At 38.7% G+C, this 22,996-nt stretch overlaps 1 protein-coding gene across 2 annotated transcripts in view; it reads right to left on the bottom strand.

Annotated features, from left to right (window-relative positions):
* Window positions 1–1,339: 1,339 nt before the first annotated feature.
* trappc9 (trafficking protein particle complex subunit 9) overlaps window positions 1,340–22,996 on the bottom strand; it is a 213,673-nt gene continuing 192,016 nt past the window's right edge. For both annotated transcript variants that reach the window (XM_089122730.1, XM_089122731.1), the window contains 2 exons: window positions 3,443–3,666; window positions 1,340–2,290 (listed from right to left, as the gene is read on the bottom strand). In XM_089122730.1, coding sequence (XP_088978856.1) covers window positions 2,114–2,290; window positions 3,443–3,666 — 401 coding nt within the window. In that variant the 3' untranslated portion in view covers window positions 1,340–2,113. The remainder of the gene's footprint in view (window positions 2,291–3,442; window positions 3,667–22,996) is intronic.

Genomic DNA, 22,996 nt, shown 5'->3' with positions numbered 1-22,996 from the left:
AATGTGAATTCCAGTATGTGCATTTTTTTTTAATTTATAAATTGTAGTGCACAGTGTTTATTATAAGGGTTAGAATCCGCACCTCAGTACTCACTACTCACTACTCTTGAGTACTTTTAAATAAGCTACTTTTTTACTCTTACTCAAGTAGTTTTTTGGACAAGTACTTTTTACTCTACTCACACTACATTTTTTGGAATGTAATGGTACTTTTACTTGAGTATGTTTTTTCAGTACTCTTTCCACCACTGCTTAAAGGTCCAATATGTACGAATTTTGTAATAAAATATCCAAAAAATCACTTGCACAGTGTGATATATTTCCTGCAGTTGTGTACTTACAATATCCCAAAAGTCTCCAAAGTTCTTTTATTTCAGAGAAATTCCAATTTTAAATAAGTGGCCGTCGCGGAAAAAAAATGTCGCCTGTCAAATACGCAATCCGCGCTATCCTCGGCTATCCTCGTTTCCGCTCGTATTGCCATAGCCATGACGTAACCATGGCAACAGACGCGGACAACTGCGTAGTGAGTAACGTTTAGCGGCACCCAGTTCTTGTTTCGTTCAAACATAGACCATAGAGAACTAGAACAAGGAGAACTAGACTGAGGATCAATATCAGCGTGATGTTTTAGTGATGCCGAGACTGACTTCCACTCGACAGAGAGCTAGCGCCTGTGACTAATTTGGACTTGACAGTACTTAACAAGTCACGAATTTGCAGCTTTATTAGACAGGTGAGTAATGTACATAAAACAAATCAATGTTATAACGTTAGCTTGACAGAATATGGTCAGTAAGTTATTCTTATGTTGATCTAGCTGCTAGTTTCGTATAGCAAACGAACTACAGTAACACGTAGAATAACATTATAACTTTCAACACACATTTAAATGCCATTTAGTGTGATAGTGTAACGTTATACCAAGTGAAGCAGCGCTGCGTTTCCCTCACAAGTTTAATTCATCTAATAAACGGACCTGTGTGAGTAATCCAACACTTGCGTGTAGTTCAATAGGATGAAATTTCCTTATTCCTTTATATCCGCGGGACTCGCGTGTGATATATGTCTCTTATTAGCAATCGCGACCTGCTTCATACCACTGTAATGTTAAAAAACATGAGTGTTTTCACTAATCCTTGAACATTATTAGATCCATCAGCTCCATCATTCAGCTCGTCACTGCGTCACATACATACGCCTTTGTTATTGTTGGAAACGGCGCCCTCTTGTGGCCAATAAAGTTACATATTGTAGCTTTAATAGACATCAGATTGATATGCAAACACATCAAAGAAACCAATTTCATAGTTACTTAAACATGAATCAAAGCCGTGGGTCACAAAAAAAATATTTATGCATCAACCCAAGAAAAACTCCATACATGAAAATAGTGTGACAGACATAACTCATATTTACATGCACTATTAATGTGAACCCCCACAAAACCTGCTGAGAACATGTCCAGCTCATATTGCAGCCAAAAATCCAAAGGAAATAGTAAATAATGCTTTGCATAAAGAAAAAGAGAAACCTGTTAAGAGTTTTTGAAACTGTGGCAGTATTTTTTTATGACAATTATGAACATTTCCCCTCCAACTATCATTACCATAATTCAAAAAATATGTATATTTAAAGCATTTGAATTATTCACCAATTATGATTTAGAGTAATACAAACTAATAAATAAAAGGCCCGAGCGAACACATTACAGTGATGAGACTAGACAAAAATGTGCTTAAATTGTCATTCGTTGTAAAATTCTATAGCTGGAGATCTGGTTTCCTGCATTGAAAACATGACGTTGCAGTCACGATCACTTAAGACGAACAAACTGTGAGATCTCCTTCGATGTTTTCACTTAGTGGTTAACTGCAAAATCTCTAAAGAATTGAATGAGCATGATGGGTTCAGAACCGTCAAACTGATCGGAAAGTGGAGGATCTGGCATGAAGTGAAATTGAAATCCAATCTCCAAGCTCTAAAAGCTTTATACACTGGGACTGCACTTGTTCTAGACTCAATAAACATCAAGAGTTCAGTGGTGCTTCAGATAACAGCACCTTTCAGAAGCCTACTGAGTCCGCCAGGTCAGAGGTCAGAGGTCACCAGTTCAGGCGGCTGCTTCGATTGGCTCCTGGGCTTTGATGTGGACGCTGGGCAGACAGAACCAGGCGGGCGGCAGGTCTCGGCTCGCGCTGTCGTCTTGGAACTTGATGTTCAGATAGAAGTCACCGGTGTATAAGAAGAGCAGGGCTCCCACACACACCGAGTTCTCCTTGGGGTTCACCTGAGGATGAGAACACACACCTGCTGACTTCATCACTGCCGTACCACAAACCTCTGCTTCCTCTGAGGGTCATACAGACGCAAAGTCAGTCTGTCCTTTTTAACTCTTTTCCTGCGTGCGTTTAACAAAAAAAAGTGGCCAGCAACCGCCAAAAGTTTCATGGCCAGAATATTTCGTTGCATGAATATCTGAAGATGCAGTGTATCAAAAGGAAGAATAGAGTCCAAAAACTCATGCCCGAACCGGAAGAGACCCGTGATGTGCTACACCGAACCGACCCGGACCCGTCGTTCATTTCAAAAGTCGGAGCACACCCGAGAAATGCCATAAATGTACTGCCCGGACCCGACCTGGACCCGTCTATTATTTGAAAACTGGACCCGAACCCAGCAGGAAGGCACAAACCCGACTGGTAGTAGCCTAAAAAACATGCTATTTATAAGGAAATATATCAACCTCTGCTGAACACGGATTGATTGCAAAGTCACAATAGAATTATCTGTGGTAGTCAATTCGCCTCAATCGCGCCACAGGACATCTAGAAGCTCGTAAACGCATCTTTACATTGACTTAACATTGAAATCACTCGCGCCAGATGTGTCCAGTAATCAAAAAACCTTTGACTTAACGTCAAATGAGTGAAACAGCGCATTTCAACTAACTCTAACTCAGCTCGTCATCATAGAAACAGATAATCAGATTGTGATGTTTATTCCAGCATCAGTAATATGCTGAATATCCTGCCTTCCTTTCGACACACAGCTCCACTGCCCAGCGGACCGTCTCGCAAGTGTTGATAGGCTATTACTCGTGAGATGTAACCAATCAGATAGCACCGTGGGTGGGACTTTGAGCAAGTCTGCTGTGTTGTGATTACAGAGCCAGCCAAAGTAACAATGATAAATTATATATATATATATATATATACACAGTATATGTGTGTGTGTGTGTAATATTATTAGTATTTTATTATTATTATACGTAGTATTTTATTTTTAGTATATGATAATAATAATAAAAATGCCATTTCTGGTCTTTACATAATTCCCAAACCATTTGATGACTTTCCTCTCACTCTTATCTAGAAAACGGGACTGAAGACCAAACAGATGTGAAACCAGCGTCCTGCTGCGGTGTGCGTCACTGGCTCACCGTGCCGATGTAGAAGGTGTTGGAGCCGATGAACGTGACGGCATCCTGCAGCTCGTAGTTCTGGACTCCATTCTGGTAGTCTTGGAAGGGGACGACGGTCAGAGAGAACGGTCCGACTGCGCTCTTGCTGCGGTTGGTCAGTTTCACCTCTAACGGCACAGCGTCTCCGACCCTGCAGTCAGCCATCACGTCACAGTCACACGGCTTACCGTTCACCACAACATCTGGAGGAAGAGAGAGAGAATCTTTCATCTAATGCAAACTTTCACAACAAATGCAAATACACTCAATACACAATGTGATATTTTTTAAAAACCCAATATGAACCTGATCTCTTATTACAGTGAATGAGGTTTTCACTGTAACATCTTGAAATGGGCAACATAGAGTAAAAATCTCAAAGACAGTGAGCACACAGGTACTGAAAAACCAATACCATCACATATGAAACATCTCTTTAAAATAAAGTTTGGCTTTTGTGATTACGGTTTGATCCCGAAAAATGAAGCATCATTTCAGAATGTTATCAATTATTTCTATTTCTATTATCGCGTTTTCCCTAAAAATATGAAGCAGCACAATAATTTTCAACATTGATAATAATCAGAAAGGTTTCTTGAGCATCAAATCATCAAAAGATCTGCTGCGTGACTGGATTTAATCGGGGAAACTGCGAAAATGCGACTAAAACAAACAATTTGATCAATTTAAACTAAATGTTGGACTCAATATAGGGTTCCTTACAACTTACTAAAGATCTAGTGATCCATGGATATTGACATGCAGCCGGGAATCATCATGTTGCCTGACATTTATGTTTGCCTTAATTTCCACACCGGGGAAATAAAAGCAATATGGACCATAAACATAAAGCAAATTTGCCTGTGAGCGCTTTATATAAATACAATATAGGTAAGTCTAAATCTGGGTGATCACTTATATCAGTGTTATATATAGTCTATATATCATCATATCGTCCAGCCCTAAAACTTTATAGTTTTTTGGTCAGTGTTTATTAAAAAAAAACATCCAATAATGCATAAGATGCAATGATAAATGTTTAATTGATGAGTTGTTAATATATATAACAATACAAAATATATGAGTATGGTTTACAGCTAAATTCAGCATATTGACACAAAACGATAACTGCAAATCCACCTTTGGCTGACTGGAGTCCAGTCGTTTCTGTGAATTGCAGCGATCCATTTGCTCATATACCTCTTGATTTTTTGTCAAATCTAGCTGTAGAGTCAATCGCAAAACTCTCTCCTACTTTATATGTGTTGTGTTTGTTTTTCACGGCATTCACGCTGGAAAAAAAAAATACAGCTGCTCAGTCTTTTTGCCACTCACTGTGAGGAACTGCAGGCATTCCGGCCGACAGTGACGTCTAGGGTTGGGTATCGTTTGAATTTGAACGATTCTGATTCCGATTCCGATTCCTTGTTTCGATTCCGGTTCCTAACGATTCTCGATTCCGATTCTTCTAAGAGGCAGGGTCAAAAAAGTTTAGCTAACCTTGCTAACCAACGGTCTTTCGGAAGGAAATAATCCTTTCTGAAGGAAATACTCCTTTTGTCACAAATTTTTCATTTTGCCGAGATTTCGTTATTTTTAGAAAAGTGAAGCCACACTTTGGACCGCCGACGTAAGCTACTCATGTTCGACTCGCGCGGTTATGCCAACACTTCCGGTAGACGCTTCTTCGTTGGTGTTGTTTAGCGGTTTCTCCTTCGGCTCGGCGGACTGTGAATATCGAAACTAGGAATTGCAATTTTAACTTTTGAACGATTCCGGGAAAAACGAAAAGTTAGTCCCGATTCCAATCGATACTCGATTCTCGATACCCAACCCTAGTGACGTCACGCGCATACCGTCTATTATAATAATTTCTGAAGGACCATGTGACTCTGAAGACTGGAGTAATGATCCTGAAAATTCAGCTTTGAAATAAATTACATTTTAAAATACAGAAATTGTAATAATATTTCACAATATTGCTGATCGCGTAAATAAAGCAAACAATCTTACGGACTATTTGAACGTAATTTGATACTTTTTTGTCATTTTTGCAGCTCAACTGCCTCGATCCACAATCTCTTCCCCCGGGAGACACAATCACACAGGTTTGAATGGCATGTGGGCGATTAAACGATGATACAATTTTCACTCTTAAAACCCACAAACACTTTAGACTATGTCAGCAGGTCATCAATCGTAGTTCTGTTTCTCTAGATAAGAAGTCATGATGCAACTGCGCTGATCTGTGACCAGAGCATGAACAAGAAGAAGTAAATAATACAGATGAAAGGTTTTGTCTGATTGTGAAGAAAGCTCAATCTCTTGCTCTCAGCTGCGGCTCTCCATCACGACGAGTTCAGCCTCTCTTCAGAGCTGTCACTCGAGCCCTGGCCCCGAAGAGAGGCATGCTGGGAGATGCGGTCCCCGGAGAGAGGCATGCTGGGAGATGCGGTCCCTGCAGGGCTCTGTCAGTGATAAGATAACCACCACACGCGCAGATAAACAATCTCTCACTGACAGCTGTGGACGTCTGGGCGGCAGGTACGGGACGTCTGTTCGGGTAATGATGACTTAACAGTCACTATCACAACCGTCAAGCAAAATGTCAAGCTTTTTCATAAGCGAAGCTCAAATGTTTTGCTTTGCATCATCAAATATTTATGGTCTCTCCAGACTGATGTAAGACTTAAGAAGTTTTTCACTCGGCAAACCAGAGCTTCATCCAAATGTTATTTTACGTCCCGAAATAGCATTTTACCAGAACAAGAGAGCTTCTTTTTTTTTTGGAACAGAACAATGCCACTGGCGACGTCTAAACACAAGCTGTTTTAATGGAGACTCGTGACGACGACTCCGGATTATCAAACATGCAGTCACTGAGCAGTCAGCTAATGTGATGTATGAAACTATATTCACAGGACTTGAGTTCATGCAATTTGATAGTAAAAACAGGCTATGATTTCATTCATTTTTATTATACGCATCATTATTTATGTTATTTACACATTATTCCAAACAAAGTTAGTCTAACAATCACATTTTTCAATAACTCTAAAACAGAGGCTCTTTATATGATCCAATCAATTCCTGAAGTCATTTCTCTCAGTCTTGCTTGTTTATTTCCTGAGTGAATATTCTGTTTTACTCTGAAATAGACATTAGTCAGGGTAGCGCCTTATTAAGTTTTGACAGGAATGAAAACGAGGCTGTAAGGGATAAGTAGAAGTACATGTAAAATGGATCATACTGTTGATTAACACACTGATTTTCCAGCCAAATGAACAGCAGACTTTGAAAACTTTGTAAGTTGTGAAGATTATGTGACTTTATCCACTGTGTGTCTATCCCTCACAGCCTCGTCTTCTTCACTGACCTTACTCTATGCATCACGTTGCAGAGGTCAAATATTGTCGACCTAAGGAACAATGCAAAAATCTCAAGTTGTGTTATTTCTTTTGTTGCTTTAATAAGACTCTTAAATTCAGAAAAGCAAATCCACCAAAACCATCCAAAATATGAATCATGTAGTTGATCCCTATACACTCATCTTGTATTCTGAACACACGTCAATTCTGTTGTGCTATTTCAAGAGTAACCAGAGACGCTCACTGTGTGTGTTTCGTTTAGCTTATAGACAATATGAGATCACAGTTTCCACTTTTCAGAAATTTTAGCATATTTTCACTTGATCCACTTTATAAATAATAGTCCCCCATTTCATCTCAACTCATTCACTCACTCACTCACACACCCACTCACTCACACACCCAGTCACTCACTCACTCACTCACTGACTCACTCACTCACACACCCACTCACACACCCAGTCACTCACTCACTCACTCACTGACTCACTCACTCACACACCCACTCACACACCCAGTCACTCACTCACCCAGTCACTCACTCAGTCACTCACTCACTCACGCAATCACACACCCACTCACTCACTCAGTCATTCACGCACTCACACACCCACTCACTCACCGACCCATACACCCACCCACCCACTCATTCACTCACTCACTCACTCACTCACTCACACACCCACTCACTCACTCACCCACTCACTCACCCAGTCACTCACTCAGTCACTCACTCACTCACGCAATCACACACCCACTCACTCACTCAGTCATTCACGCACTCACACACCCACTCACTCACCGACCCATACACCCACCCACCCACTCATTCACTCACTCACTCACTCACTCACACACCCACTCACTCACTCACCCACTCACTCACCCAGTCACTCACTCAGTCACTCACTCACTCACGCAATCACACACCCACTCACTCACTCAGTCATTCACGCACTCACACACCCACTCACTCACCGACCCATACACCCACCCACCCACTCATTCACTCACTCACTCACTCACTCACTCACTCACTCACACACTCACCCACTCACTCACCCAGTCACTCACTCAGTCTCTCACTCACTCACTCACTCACTCACTCACTCACTCACTCACTCACTCAGTCACTCACTCACTCAGTCACTCACTCACTCACTCACTCACCCAGTCACTCACTCACCCACTCACTCACCCAGTCACTCACCCAGTCACTCACTCACTCACCGACCCATACACCCACCCACCCACCCAGTCACCCAGTCACTCACTCACTCACTCACGCAATCACACACCCACTCACTCACTCAGTCATTCACGCACTCACACACCCACTCACTCACCGACCCATACACCCACCCACCCACTCATTCACTCACTCACTCACTCACTCACTCACTCACTCACACACCCACTCACTCACTCACCCACTCACTCACCCAGTCACTCACTCAGTCACTCACTCACTCACGCAATCACACACCCACTCACTCACTCAGTCATTCACGCACTCACACACCCACTCACTCACCGACCCATACACCCACCCACCCACTCATTCACTCACTCACTCACTCACTCACACACTCACCCACTCACTCACCCAGTCACTCACTCAGTCTCTCACTCACTCACTCACTCACTCACTCACTCACTCACTCACTCACTCACTCACTCAGTCACTCACTCACTCAGTCACTCACTCACTCACTCACTCACCCAGTCACTCACTCACCCACTCACTCACCCAGTCACTCACCCAGTCACTCACTCACTCACCGACCCATACACCCACCCACCCACCCAGTCACCCAGTTACTCACTCACACACACGTTGCTGGTGCGACACCTTGACAAGTGTTATATTTAGTTTTTTAAAGAGCTGTTGCTAGGAGATGTGCAAATGATAGGTAGATCAGCTGTGGACGGGTGGAGATATTCCTCCATAATGATGAACAGAACAAAGACAGAGAAGTAGAATCAATCAGACATGCACAGAAAACTCTATATGAACACTACATTTTCGGAAGTAAACAGGAGTAGCGTTTACCTGTGCCAAATGCACCGCCATGATGATAGTGTGTTGCTAAGTGGTGACTAGGGTATTCTGGGTGGTTGCTAGGAGATTGCATACTCACCCAAGTCAAAATGATTCACCCTTGTGCATTAAAGCTCCTGTCATTAAACACAACAACACATTTCATCATTTACAGCTTTATTCTGCTGAGCTCTCTCTCTCTCTCTCTCTCTCTAAGGTTTGTCCACGTCAGCATTGTTGTGGTGACTGTCATTCTAGAGCGGTTTTCGGGGTGACCACGATGTCACCCACAAAAAAAGGAATAGGTTGCCATGGCAACCAGGTCTGCCCGCGAAAAGTGCCGGGCAGCAGAAGGCTGGTAAAACTGTCCGACTCAGCAAAGCCATGCGAGCAAACTGATTCCTGGAGTTCAGAGAAGCCGTGCATGAGAAGAGGGTCTAACCTGATATCAAACGCCTGAAAACAAAAGCTGCCACACAGATGTTACACCCATTTAAGGAGGTTACCATAGCAACAGCATCAGGCTTATTCACAAAATACATATTCTCATTATTCATCACTTAAAACTTTAGAGTTTTGTTTAAAAAGCCTTTTAATAGCTGCTATTTGGCTGGTTGACATTTTTGAAAGGATTAAAAACATTTATTGAAGTGTTTATATTGGAAAATAAACATTGTTAGGGATTATCATGCACAATAAAGATAATGAATACATTGTAAACTTCATCATTATTCTACCAAAACTCTTTATTAACATTTTAAAGGAAGTGAAAATTGAGATTTATAAAGAAAACCTCGCTGTACATAAATGCTTATTTGACTCGAGTTCACTTCTTTTCTTTAGGAAAACTCTAGGTAGGTAATTGCGCTTTTTATCTTGCAATTCTGAGACTTAAAACGACAGAATTGCAATCACAATTTTGACTTTATAATGTGAAATTGTGAGTTTATGTCTCACGGTTTTGGAGAAAATAGTCAGAAATGTGACATAAAAAGTCAAAATTACCTTTTTTTTTAATTTGTACTTTTTAACAACAAGAAAAGTTGTGTGAGATAAACATAAAAAAAATCCCTGAAAGATAACTATAAAAGTCATTTTATACTATATAAATAGTGCTGTCAAATCGATTAATTGCAATTAATCACATCCAACAAATAAGTGTGTGTATATACTGTATATATACACCATCTATATATATATTCCAACTTTTATGTTCGATGCAATTAATCATGATTAATCGATTGGCAGCAATAATAAATATATAATTAACCTTAAAAATCACACACAAAAACAACAACAACATCTAAAACATTTAGCATCAACAAGTACATTTGCAATGGTTTAGAACAACCTCATACCAACCAAATGAGAATTGTTTCTACCCAAAGGTTTCGATAAACTTGGTCCTGAGACATGAATGTCAGCGGTCTATTAACAGCCCTCCTTGTAAATGTTTAACCATGTGGTAATTTAGATGAATTATTAAGCTGAGTTATACTTAGGTGGACTGCCAACCGCATAAATTTTACTTGGAAATCTATATAGAAGCCCAGAATCAGCAGGTGGGTGACCTTAGGAGGAGTTTATCTTCTCATCTCATTTTTTTCCACATTAGCGCTGACACTCGCTCAGCAAACATGAAGGTGTCTGGCGTTTTCAGACCACTGCCGTACCTGCTCAAGAGTTTCGTTCCGCAAGGCTAAAGGAAACGTCTGTCTTGTCTTCTTCAAGATCAGGGCACATGCTTTCAAGTGCACTATACTTGACGCTGTAAGAAATATAGTGGGAATCAGGTCTGAGGGACACAAAAGACCCTTTCAATCTGTTTCATTCTCAATTGCAATGCTAGAGAGCAGAGCGACGTCCTTCAAACACACAGTTCAGCCTGGTGGACCTCCACTATTACTCAACGCTGAAAGAACAAGAGGGATATCTCTCACCGTCACGGCTGAATCATCCAGCGCTTCAAATGTGAATGCTTATGTAAGATCAATTAATTACAAAGTGGCACTCTATTGAAATCCCTCAGACTTCTTATTCTTCATCTTCACAAAATTCTCCAATTAATTCAGTCCGACACTGCTTAACAGATTTCTTTTAGCGCTTAAATTTAACATAAAAGTTTGAAAATCCCCACTGAATTGCTGCTCATAGCCGAGTCTGAGGACGTGAACAGGTCAGATTATTATAGTTCAGGTCATTTTGACATTCTTGGATGTTTATTTTATGTAATATTTGCATACAGGATGATGAATCTAGCATCAACAAGGCATTTTCGTCCACAGGACTGCCGCATACTGGATATTTTTTCCCTTTTCACACCATTCTTTGTAAACCCTAGAAATGGTTGTGTGTGAAAATCCCAGTAACTGAGCAGATTGTGAAATACTCAGACACCAACAACCATGCCACGCTCAAAATTGCTTAAATCACCTTTCTTTCCCATTCTGACATTCAGTTTGGAGTTCAGGAGATTGTCTTGACCAGGACCACACCCATAAATGCATTGACGCAACTGCCATGTGATTGGTTGATTAGATAATTGTATTAATGAGAATTTGAACAGGCGTTCCTAATAATCCTTTAGGTGAGTGTATGTGCAAGAAAGAAAGGCCAAGATCTCAATTGAATATGTATATAGCCTATATGTGCGAGAAAATAAAGATTGCAATTTAGAAAGTATATGTATGTTGAAATGCGATTGATCTTTTCTTCATATATGCACGCTGAATTTAATGCATTTATTCATGTGGTGCATTGAGAAATGCAGGCGATGACAATCTAAATTACTAAATGAATAAATGCAGTTGGTGTTTTCTTTCATGCATGCATGTGCACTGAATAATAACCGCATTTTCTTTCACACCGAATTTAAAGCCTGTACACGTGTGCTGAATTGACAAATGTAGAAAAAGCAACTCTATGTTTAATGTGAAGGACCAAATTACTGAATGAACAAATACAAATACAATATACTTGTAGCATATTATTGAGATCAAACATAGAAACGTCAACATATCAGACTTTCCATATAGACTAGATATGGAGAAAAGGTTTGTCCAAAGGGATTAGCTAAAATAAAAACTACCATTCAGTTTTACAAAAAGTTTTAAAAGTACAACTTCTTAAATTTAAAAATCTTCACACCTTGAAACACAATACAGGACATCCTGTGCCAACTCGATCTCGAGCCTTACATCTGATCAAGCACTTTAGTTTTAATGTTTTAGGGAACAGCACAATCTATTATATTTCTGCACTGTCACGTTTACGCTGGCAATGAAATAAAGAGTCGCACAGACTGGCATCACACTTGGCGGAAAGCCCCAGGTTGGCGATGGCGAATTACTTCAATTCACTCCAGTTTACATCCAGCTTTAATTATGTTCTTCTATGGCAGAATTCCTGTACTGGGATCATCCTGCCACATCCTTTCCTGGTCTGGCTGGATATTCACAATTCAAATTCATAGAGGCGGTGAAGCTTCTCCATGCATCAGATGATAAAGAAGCTCCAAGCCCACACTTTTGTAAACAAATAATTCAAAGCTTCACTGAGTAGAACAATCGAACGCAAACAGACTATTCTCTAAGCAAATATATACATTATGAATGATTATGAATGATTTTGCCAAGTCTCACGGTATCTGTTTGGATTTAAATAGGCAAATGCTTAAGAGTCAACAGTATGATTGGACCATTATTGCAGTGATTATTATGTTTCTAGCATACTATATGTTTGGCAAATGTTCATCTAACCCTGATTGATGGAGTGTGTAGCTTTTCATTTCTTAAATAACCATGTAGGAAGACAAATCATGGAACCTCAAACCGTGAAAGAATGGTTTGGTGGGGAACTTTACAGAGTGTGGGATTGTCAATACAAGATCTTGATCAAAAAATTATTCTTGTTGTGATGTTATTTCCATTTAGAGGTGCATACATTTTTGGTCAAATCTTGTACACTGTAAAGTCTCCTACAGCACATCCTAAAGACTTTCAAAGAATATGGCCATGATGAGTAGGGTTGGGTATCGTTTGAATTTGAACGATTCTGATTCAGATTCCGATTCCTTGTTTCGATTCCGGTTCCTAACGATTCTCGATTCTGATTCTTCTAAGAGGCAGGGTCAAAAAAGTTTAGCTAACCTTGCTAACCAACGGTCTTTCTGAAGGAAATACTCCTTTTGTCACAAATTTTTCATTTTGCCGAGATTTCGTTATTTTTAGAAAAGTGAAGCCACACTTTGGACCGCCGACGTAAGCTACTCATGTTCGACTCGCGCGGTTATGCCAACACTTCCGGAAGACGCTTCTTCATTGGTGTTGTTCAGCGGTTTCTTCTTCCGCTCGGCGGACTGTGAATATCGAAACTAGGAATCGAAATTTTAACTTTTGAACGATTCCGGGAAAAACGAAAAGTTAGTCCCGATTCCAATCGATACTCGATTCTCGATACCCAACCCTAATGATGAGTCTTCGTTATGGTTATTTAAGAAATGAAAAGCTACACACTTCAATCAGTTAGCTGTTACCAAACATAAAACATGCTAGAAATATAATGATCCAATCATAGACTCTTAAGTTGCCTATTTAAATCCAAACAGTGACTACTTTTTGGCCGAATTTGGCCTGAATGATAAGAAATACCCAGAGAGACTCTGAAAGCTCAGATGTCCTCTCATTTTGAATCACTTTCAATGCTCAGCTAACCTGACAGACGCTTATCAATAATCAGTTATTCCTGAAATGCAAACACAGGTAATGGTGTCAGACCAGCTGTGAAAATATGGGCACTTTGACGAACACAACCCACAGAGCTGATCAATGACAGGAGGAAAACGGCACGTGGCAAGGTGAAGCCACGAAACTGCTCTACAGAGCTGTCAAAAGAGCAAAGCAACACATAAAAAGAGAAAGGGAAGTCTGGATTGGATATGAAACATTCTCCGCAGGAGGTCCGTGCCTACTGGAGATTTCCTTCGGCCTTAGAAATGTTTAATCTAAACTAGATTAGAACTAGATCGTCCTCCTTTGAAGCTGATGCTGGGAATCTTTGATACGCCACTGCAAATCTTTTGAGAGGGAATAAAGGACAGTGTTGGGTTTAAGAACCAGGACATGACTTATTCAATTTGGACCAAAAATAGTTTTTAAATAAACGATTTTCTGTTACTTTGAGCGCCACATTGAATGTGTCAAGTGCAGAAATGTAAATGTCAATAAATGTGATAAAGGCTTTATCCAATTTATATGGTTTGCGCTTAACCCAGACTTTCTCACACACCAACTGGCAAAATCCTCCACAGGGCAGACGTCAAATCAGCACTAGCCAAAGATGAATTGCCACTTACTGCTTGTGTGTTGCCAACACTACCACTTGGCAGAGACACTTGTCAGTTGCCACTTCACATGGACAGGTACTATTTTTAAATGGTGCTGCAACTGTACTCTTAAATACAATGACTATTTGCTAAATTTAGGAAATTCTCAGACCTGTAGCTTATTTCTGTTTTTCTTAAAATGTCACAATGTTGCGTTCTCTTCTTGGATGGTTCGCTTTCACAAGCCAATGTTTCAAAACAGACTAAAATCGAGCTCAAATCAGCATCTACGAATTTCAAGACAGATGGACCTTCTTTTTCTTCATCAATATTGCTATTATCAGTTCGAGTGGGATTTCAGACCGTGTCTGGAAAAACAACAGCCATTTTTAAGAGAAAAGGGCATTTATGTTTATCTGAAAGTCTTGAGTGCATCCAAGTAACAAGCCTACCTGAACCAAATGAAAAGAGAAATGAACCAGACTCCAAATCATTTCTAAAAGTAGGGGGTCTTTTTTAAAAGTGGTTGGCCCTGATGGAGATGAAATATTTTGAAGTGCAGTTTACTACTCTAAAAGAACAACACAATGTCTTCTTAACTCAAATGATTGTTATTAAATGTAGAAATCAAGCTGTGGTGTCATTGGCTCTAGCAGTTTGCGTTCTGTCAGCAATACACCAACATTAGAGGGTGGAACCACAGAAGTGAGATTTAATTGCAGAGCAATGATAGTCGTAAATGCTGCATGAGCGTCTTTCTATAACTTTCTCATTCTGCCATGGGGTTAAATAAGACTGGATGCATATAGAAATAGTGTAGAAATTACTTTTTAAGAGAAAATCTGTAATGGATATGTGACTGAATTTTAGGTTGAATTATGCATTGCATTATTTCAGATCAATTAAAAGCATTGCTTTTTATTATTATTATTATTTTTTTTTTTCTTAAAGATAAATATCTAATCAGTATCCAAGCAACTATTTATACCCTACTGCTTAGTGGCACAAGAATCCTTTATAAAAAAATTTACAAGAGGGTAATGTTGTTATGCAAATACATTAATATGAGCATGTATAAAATATTTCAATGCTACTTTTATGGAGACCTAGCACAAAATTTAAGACTTTTATAGAGCAAAGACTGAATATTAAAATGAAAAAATGACCAAATAACCCAAGATCTTCAGATTAGTGATTAGTCACATATTCCAGTTTTCCTGGTGAAGAATTGATTAAGCATTTCACGTGGGAAGATGAATATATGAGGGTAGCATCGACTACTAACTGGCCTCGGCAACCTGATCAATTACGCCAACACCTTTGGCTGCAAATATATGCACAACAATGCAGAGACACAATCTTCGCAGAATGCTGACATCCAATATCCACATGGGAAGCGTCCAAGAAATCTAAAGTGCGAAGAACAAAACAGACACTTGGGAATCATGGGACATTGTCAACAAGCTTATAAAACTGAGTTTGACTCCAATCGAAAGTGAGACAAGAAAATAGTTTCACATTCACACAACAAAACATCCTTTTGATGAGAGCCAAAAAAAAAGTTACAATGTTGCAGTTTCTCATTGGTTCATTTGCTTTTACAAGCCAACATTTCAAAACGAAAATGAGCTTATAGCAGCATTTACAAATATCATGATAACTCTGCAAGCTTTACTGCATTCTTCCAGAGAATTCAAGGCTTCGTTTGGACAACAACCATCATTAAGAGGCATTTTCAGAGAAAAAGGCATGTTTTGTTAATAAATTACAGCAGAAATCACTTCTGATTAACAGAACTATGAAAGTATCAGGTGCTTCCTAGTAAAAATGCTGCCAAATGTGGCTACAGGGACCAAATAAAATAGAGGAATGAACCAGGCTATGAAACACCTTCGACTAGATGTCTGTGCAACAAAGCAGAGCCACACGTGAACATACAAGACAATCTGAAGTGCAAGTCATTCCTGTTTTGAAGGATGAAATAAACAAGTGGGAATCACTGGTCGGTGAGATTGTAAATCTTGGTTCAATCCATCTGAAAAATGAGACGAGAAAAGAGACTAGTTTCACAGAACATGAGAGCCAAAAAAAACCCCATTTTATCCATAAGGATAAAAATTAAGCTGTGGCATTTCCTCCTTGCTTCAATTTGCTTCCACAAGACAACGTTTTTAAAAAAGACTGACATTTATCTTATAGTATCATGTACAAACTTCAACATAGATGGACAAACAGGCCTTCTTTCAGTTCATCAACATTTGATCAGGTGGTTCCAAGTAAAAATGCCATGATATGCCAACACAAATAAAATGAAGAGAGAAACAAACCAGGCTAAAACACCGTTGACTGTAAATGTAAACGACCCTTGAGAAATGCCGATATCCGAGAAAATCTAAAGTGTACAGTGTGTTTGAAGGACAAAATAAACAACTGAATCATTTAAAATGGCCGACAGACTTCTAAATCTTGGCTGAATCCATCAGAAAGTGAGACAAGAAAAGAAACTAGTTTCACAGGAGAAAAAAAAAAACATCCCTTTGATGTGAACCATTTTAAAATCATTTTATCCGCCAGGATCAGAGGGCAACGTCTACCTGGCGAGACTTCTTAATGTTGGGTCTTGTGAAAGGGCCACAAATACCAGTTTTGATTCTTGGCTTGAGAGGGTTTTCCGAATGCTGCACCAACCATCTATTAGCGGCAAATCCTTCTTTATCAGGTACAAAAGGAAACTAATTAGGAGTTTCATTTTTTAAACAACCTACGATCCGAAGAGAGCAAAACAGCTGCCGGGAAAACCTTTTAAAACGACCCCACACAAACACAATCATCAGTAATGCCGACTGTCTTTCCCTGTGGCCTTCCCTGATTATCCGGTAGGGATTGTAATTTGATTTGATTCTTGGCTTGACCTGCTGTGGAGTTTAAATTTAACCTGGTAATTATAGGTTAAGAAGACCGGGGGAAACGGCTCCTGAAGATTTTCATGATTGTAATAACTTCACACATCCAACACCAACCCCATCTACACACTCCAACTACACTCAGCGTACCAAACTTTCCAATGCAAAATAAACCAAACCACAGTATAACAAAACGGCACAAAAGCATTCATACCTTTCATAAAATGCTCTATATTGGCCACACAAAGCCTCCCTGTAAATATTAGTTAGTTCAGTAAAGATGAACAGTAATTGGCCTAAAGGGGTGTAAGGGACAGCGGCGGGCGTTTCTGGAACAATGAGTGAATGGAAAGATAAACACAGGCACTCTTATCAGTCAGATAGTGGCTGCGGGGGAAGACACAAGCTACAGTATAGTGGGGGAAAGCATTGCATTTGACTCTTGCAGGAACTAATGTGAACAAAACCTGTAGCATTGCCTGTGTATGCGCACACATGGCAATTATTGCATTGGGATGCAAATCACACATTGGAGGGTATAGCGGGAACACCTTTTTTTCCCAAGGATGCAAAAGTTGGTGGAAGAAAACAGCAGTGTTTCTTTTTAAATTGCAAAAACAATCAACTTAAACATTACCTGGGAAAGTCTCCGTTGCTCTTCTTCATCTTGGCATTATTTTGGCCTAATTATGTAAATTAAAACGCTGTTTGTGCCATTCTAAGCACTTAATGTGCAGGGAAAAAAAGCTACGGGACACATGAATCGACAGCCAACACACACAGATGTAAACACGCAACCCATTTAAACAATCTAATCCCTTCTGTCCTTGGTCACAATCACTATTTGAGAAAGTTTTAATGAGGTAAACAGTTTCCACTGATTACACAGTTAGAGAAAGAGAGGCTTGAGATGTACATGTATGCAACACCGTAACATAAAACGGATACAATGAGCATGTTGGGGAAAGAAAGAGCTTGCTAATGTTTGTGGGGCAGCAATGAATCATTGAATCATGCTCAAGAGTTTTGTTTGAGACACTTTGCAAGCTGCAAGGAAACAAGCACATTGGGATTGCTTACTTTTAGGGCTGTCAGTTAAACGCGTTATTAACGGCGTTAACGCAAACCCGTTTTAACGGCGTCAATTCTTTTATCGCGCGATTAATGATCTTTTTAGCCTAGCAAACTTTGTAGGTTTTTTCCACATGCTTTTGCAACAGGACGCAGCATGCGCGCACTGCGCTATGAAACCCATTCATTTCAATGGCTTGTGTTGCGCGAGGACATTTTGTTGCTTCGTTTACCAAAGCGCAAGCAGATCTAGCTAGACCGGAAACAAAACAACAGGCACGCCGCCGCACACACTTGTTTGGGCTTGCGAGCTGGCCAAGTAGTTGGTTAACGTTACGTTTTGAGTGGATGACGAGCGCGAGACGCCGAAATGGATGCTAATAAGATTCTGAACGGAAATTTAACTTTACGAAAAAGTCAATAAAAAACATTTACACAAAGCAAGCCGATACACTTTTCCATGTTGATAAGAGCATTAAAATAATGTGAGAAAAAGAAATCAAGAGACATTTAGAATAGATCAAAATGTGCGATTAATCGCGAGTTGACTACGACATTAATGCGAGTAATCGCGATTAAATATTTTCATCGTTTGACAGCACTATAGTTACTTTACATGTCGGTCTCAGTCTCTTTTAATCTAGTAACGGTTTAATGAATTAATGTGTATAAACAGTGTTTTTATCCATTATAGTATGTTCCAGTTTAGCTCTTCCTACCTGGAAACTACTAAGACTTACAAATGACATGGAAACCTATAAAATGCTAATGTAATTTATTATAAAATGTCATATGAAATTTGAAAATGTACAAATTGCATCTAAAAATGACTTGAAAAAAACAAACAAAGAATTAAAACTTACAAAGTAATACCTGAAAAGACTATACAACTTAAAATATACAAATGATCTGAAAAACGGAGGTTCATAAGAAAATGTTTTGTTTTGTTAGGATGACTATTTATAATAGGTGGATAAATGAATATTGGGATCAAATCGATCAAGACAGGAAAGCCATAAAGTTTGTCAAGTGCGAACAATAGAAACATGAAGGGGGCAGTTCGCAACACCAGGCTTTTTATTAGCCTCTCTTTATCAACACACATGACATGGTCTTAGAAAATGTTTCATACAATTCATAGTTTTATGAATATTATGATATAACATCGTCCGATTTAAAATGAAGCTTTTGGCTTCAGCCTAAATGTCTTTAAGTTGTTTCTAAGTTTTTTTATACATATTATATTCTTCATATTTTTATTTTTGAGCCTATATATCTCCATGTTAATAACAGTCTGAGTAATAAGTCTTGAACTGTAAACTCTCAAGTGTTGGCTTTCTAAATATATGTTGCAGTTATGTGTCTATTCAGACTGACATATGAGCGGAAACCTTTTTATTTTGGGTATGTCAAATTAATATGCCTCTCTTGCCAAAATGGGGGTAGCAGTAAATGGATGCAAACAATATAAATGGTGGGTTTGAAGTAATTTAATGTTGACCTGCTAACATCTATCTACCTGAATAAAAATACATCCAGTTTAACGCTGTTGTATGAGAACTGAACTGAGCTGGATGATGACATTTTTTGCAGAACTGCTTTATAGATGAAATGAACTAATTTAATAATTGATGATATTTACAACACAACTGAACTGACGTCAGCTGAACAACAGTCGAAATGCATCATTTTCCTGTTCTCACTGTAAAGTTGCTTTGAAACCAAAGCACTATATAAATAAAGGTGACTTGACTTAGTGGCACAGTCATTTGATGGCAACTCTATGGGTCCCTGGGTTTGTTGCCCCCGCAGTACCACATTGTCTGGACAAAGGCTTCATACACTGAAGGATGTCTGTACACAAATTGGACACTATTGGTGCAACATGGTGACAAATGTTCAAAAATGTCTCGACTGAGAAAATACAAACTTGTAGTCTAGCTCTCTGCACAATAATGTACCAAAACTGGAAAAAAATCATAAAAACATTAGTACTATTTTTACCCGAAACAAGAGTAAACACCCTTCAGAAAACGTAAGATTACAGTCTTTGTTTGGAAAGCAGACACACTCTGTCAGTTTAAATCTAGACTAAAAACACACTTCTTTAAATCTAGACTAAAAACACACTTCTTTAACATGGCAAACACAAAACACAATATCAATTTCTATAATTCAAATCAGTTAAATAAATTTTTTTTTCAAAAAATCCAAACCAAACAAACTAAATTACATTTCCACCATTTTATCAATGGCCACACTCTAAAAAATGCTGGGTTGTTTTAACCCAACTTTGGGTCAAATATGGACTAACCCAGCCGTTGGGTTAAATTTTTACATTACATTTTTAACCCAACATTTCGGGTTTGTCCATATTTGACCCAAAATTGGGTTAAAACAACCCAGCATTTTTTAGAGTGCAGTTTCCATGCGGCAGAAGCTAAAAAAAAAATAATCATTTTTAATAAATGTTTCTCTCTGGAAAGTTCTCTGAAACTCACAAAGTCCAAAAACTCAGAGTTTCAGTTTATCTTAGTAAAGCTGTCAGGATTGGACACATAATGAGGACACACAAACTCAAAAGTTTCAGCCTGCGGTTCAGAGAGTTTATCTACCATCTTAACAGAGTCTGCAATTACTCAAACTAAACAGCTAAAATGGCTCATTCAATGAATTGACCACATATGTTATTGACATATTCAGAAGCATTGCCTGCCATATAGCAGTAAAGAATTTGATTAACATTATACTATGTGCCGTTTCTTGTCAAAATCTAGAGAAAAAACAACTGAATTCATCTCATGACATTGTGGTCACTCCTAAATAGAGGTGCAAGACAGCCCATTTGATAGGTTCAAATAAATAACCGAACACTTTTACGACATGATATGAACCATCACATCGGTTTACGGACAGTAGAGAATGACAAATCATAAAATTATGCCATCACTCAGACAATTTAAAAATATGAAGTCCCTAAATGGCTTCGCCGTCCTTGGATGCTAAAAGTCAAAACACCAACAATAACATTATCCATCATTTTCTGCTGTCTCAGAGTCGCAGCTCATGCTATACTACAGAGAGCGACGTCATGAAGCGGACAAACGATCCGCGAGGACGAGTCCTTCACGACACCGGGATAGAGATCTTTAAAACAACTGAGGAACTGCAGATCATGATCCATCATTTCTGTTCATGAGGCTTAAAGGAATCATTATCTCTCTCTCTCACACACACACACACATCAAAGTCTACATGCTATGATTTTTGTTTTTTGTCATTGAACACAAAAGAAGAATTTTTGAAGAATCTGAAAAGGACAAACACACATTAAATAGTCATGAAATTATGACTCATGCTGTATATTCAATCACTAAAAAGCTTATCACATGACTTTGGAAGACCAGGAATATTATACAAGAAATACTGTCTAAAGATTCTGCTGAAGGTCATAAAGGTTGTTTCATTTTGGGGTGAACTACTGTACTTCATTAAAGAGACAATCGGCTCTGGAAATATGTGTGGTGTGGAAATGACAGGACATTTAGCACACAGAAACTCAAGACTGATGTGGATCCAACTCTTCTTCCCATAAAAAAGAGCAAAAAATAATAATGAAAGAAACCCTATTAACCATTGAACTGAAGTACAATATAAAAATATACACACACTCACACTCTTGTGTTTATTTCCTTCATTATATAGTATGAGTCATAAGTGAGACACCGGATGCACTGATTGCAGGTCTTCTCTCAACAGGGCACGAATCCACTTTATTTAAATGGTTTGGGCTTTAAATCCAGAAAGTTCTTAATGTTTCTTTGCTCTCCTTTATGAGATATAGACCAAATATAGACTATATATATGGGTTTCATATACAGTACAGAATAGTCCTATATGATGCACACCTATGATAACCTATGTTGATTTCGGAACCAAATACTAGTATAATAGTTTTACCACATCTTTCTATGGCCGAAATAGTAAGAGTACACTGTAAAAAATAACCGTGATTTTAACGGTAAAATACTGTAAAAATGCTACAGTGCAAAACTGTTACTTGGTAAACAGAAAGTTTCCGTACTATACACGGTAAATAACTGTGATATAATTTTACAGGAAAATACAGTTAAATTACAGTTTTTGAAAGTGAAAAAGAACAAATAATTGTATAATTTACAGTGAAAAACCGTACAATTCCCACAATTCCCTGTGTGACACTTCACATTTTATGTATTTTTGTTGAAATAACTATGGTTCCTCATAGTTTTATTGTTTTTTTTCTAATCAGTTATGTACATTAGGGTTATATGTTATATTTAATGTTGTTAAGTTAATGTTAATTGCATTTTTTTAATTTCATGAGTGTTACCATGATGGTGCTTAATGTTTGTGTGAATGACATTGTGCAGCTTCTTTAATTAAGTATTGCTTTATACAAGTGTTCACTTGTGATGAGCTGTGATTGCTCATGTAACTCTCATCACTGCTGTGATGATTGTTGGTTGTCAGTGTATTACAATGGTCTAAAACAGATATCAATACATCAATAAGTTGGTAAATCCACATTTTATCAGAAAATAAATTACGGTTTATTACTGTAAATTTTAAGTTAAGTCTGTAAAACCATTAACGTTCCTACCGTATTTTTAACGGTAAAGTTCTGGCAACCACGGCTGCCGTTTTTTTTACCGTAAAATTTACGGTTTATTTTTTACAGTGCCGGTGTTCTGTCGATTTTTGCTGCCTTGTCAAAAAATGCTACCGTAGCGCGAATTGATCACAGAATGCCGATTAAAGTCGTATGAAATACAATTCTAATACAAT

This window comes from Pimephales promelas, chromosome 18, assembly GCF_988280905.1.
Source record: "Pimephales promelas chromosome 18, fPimPro1.hap1.1, whole genome shotgun sequence".
Classification (NCBI taxonomy): Eukaryota; Metazoa; Chordata; class Actinopteri; order Cypriniformes; family Leuciscidae; genus Pimephales; species Pimephales promelas.
The sequence above is the reverse complement of the archived record's forward strand: the minus strand, read 5'-3'. Positions and strand labels throughout refer to the sequence as shown.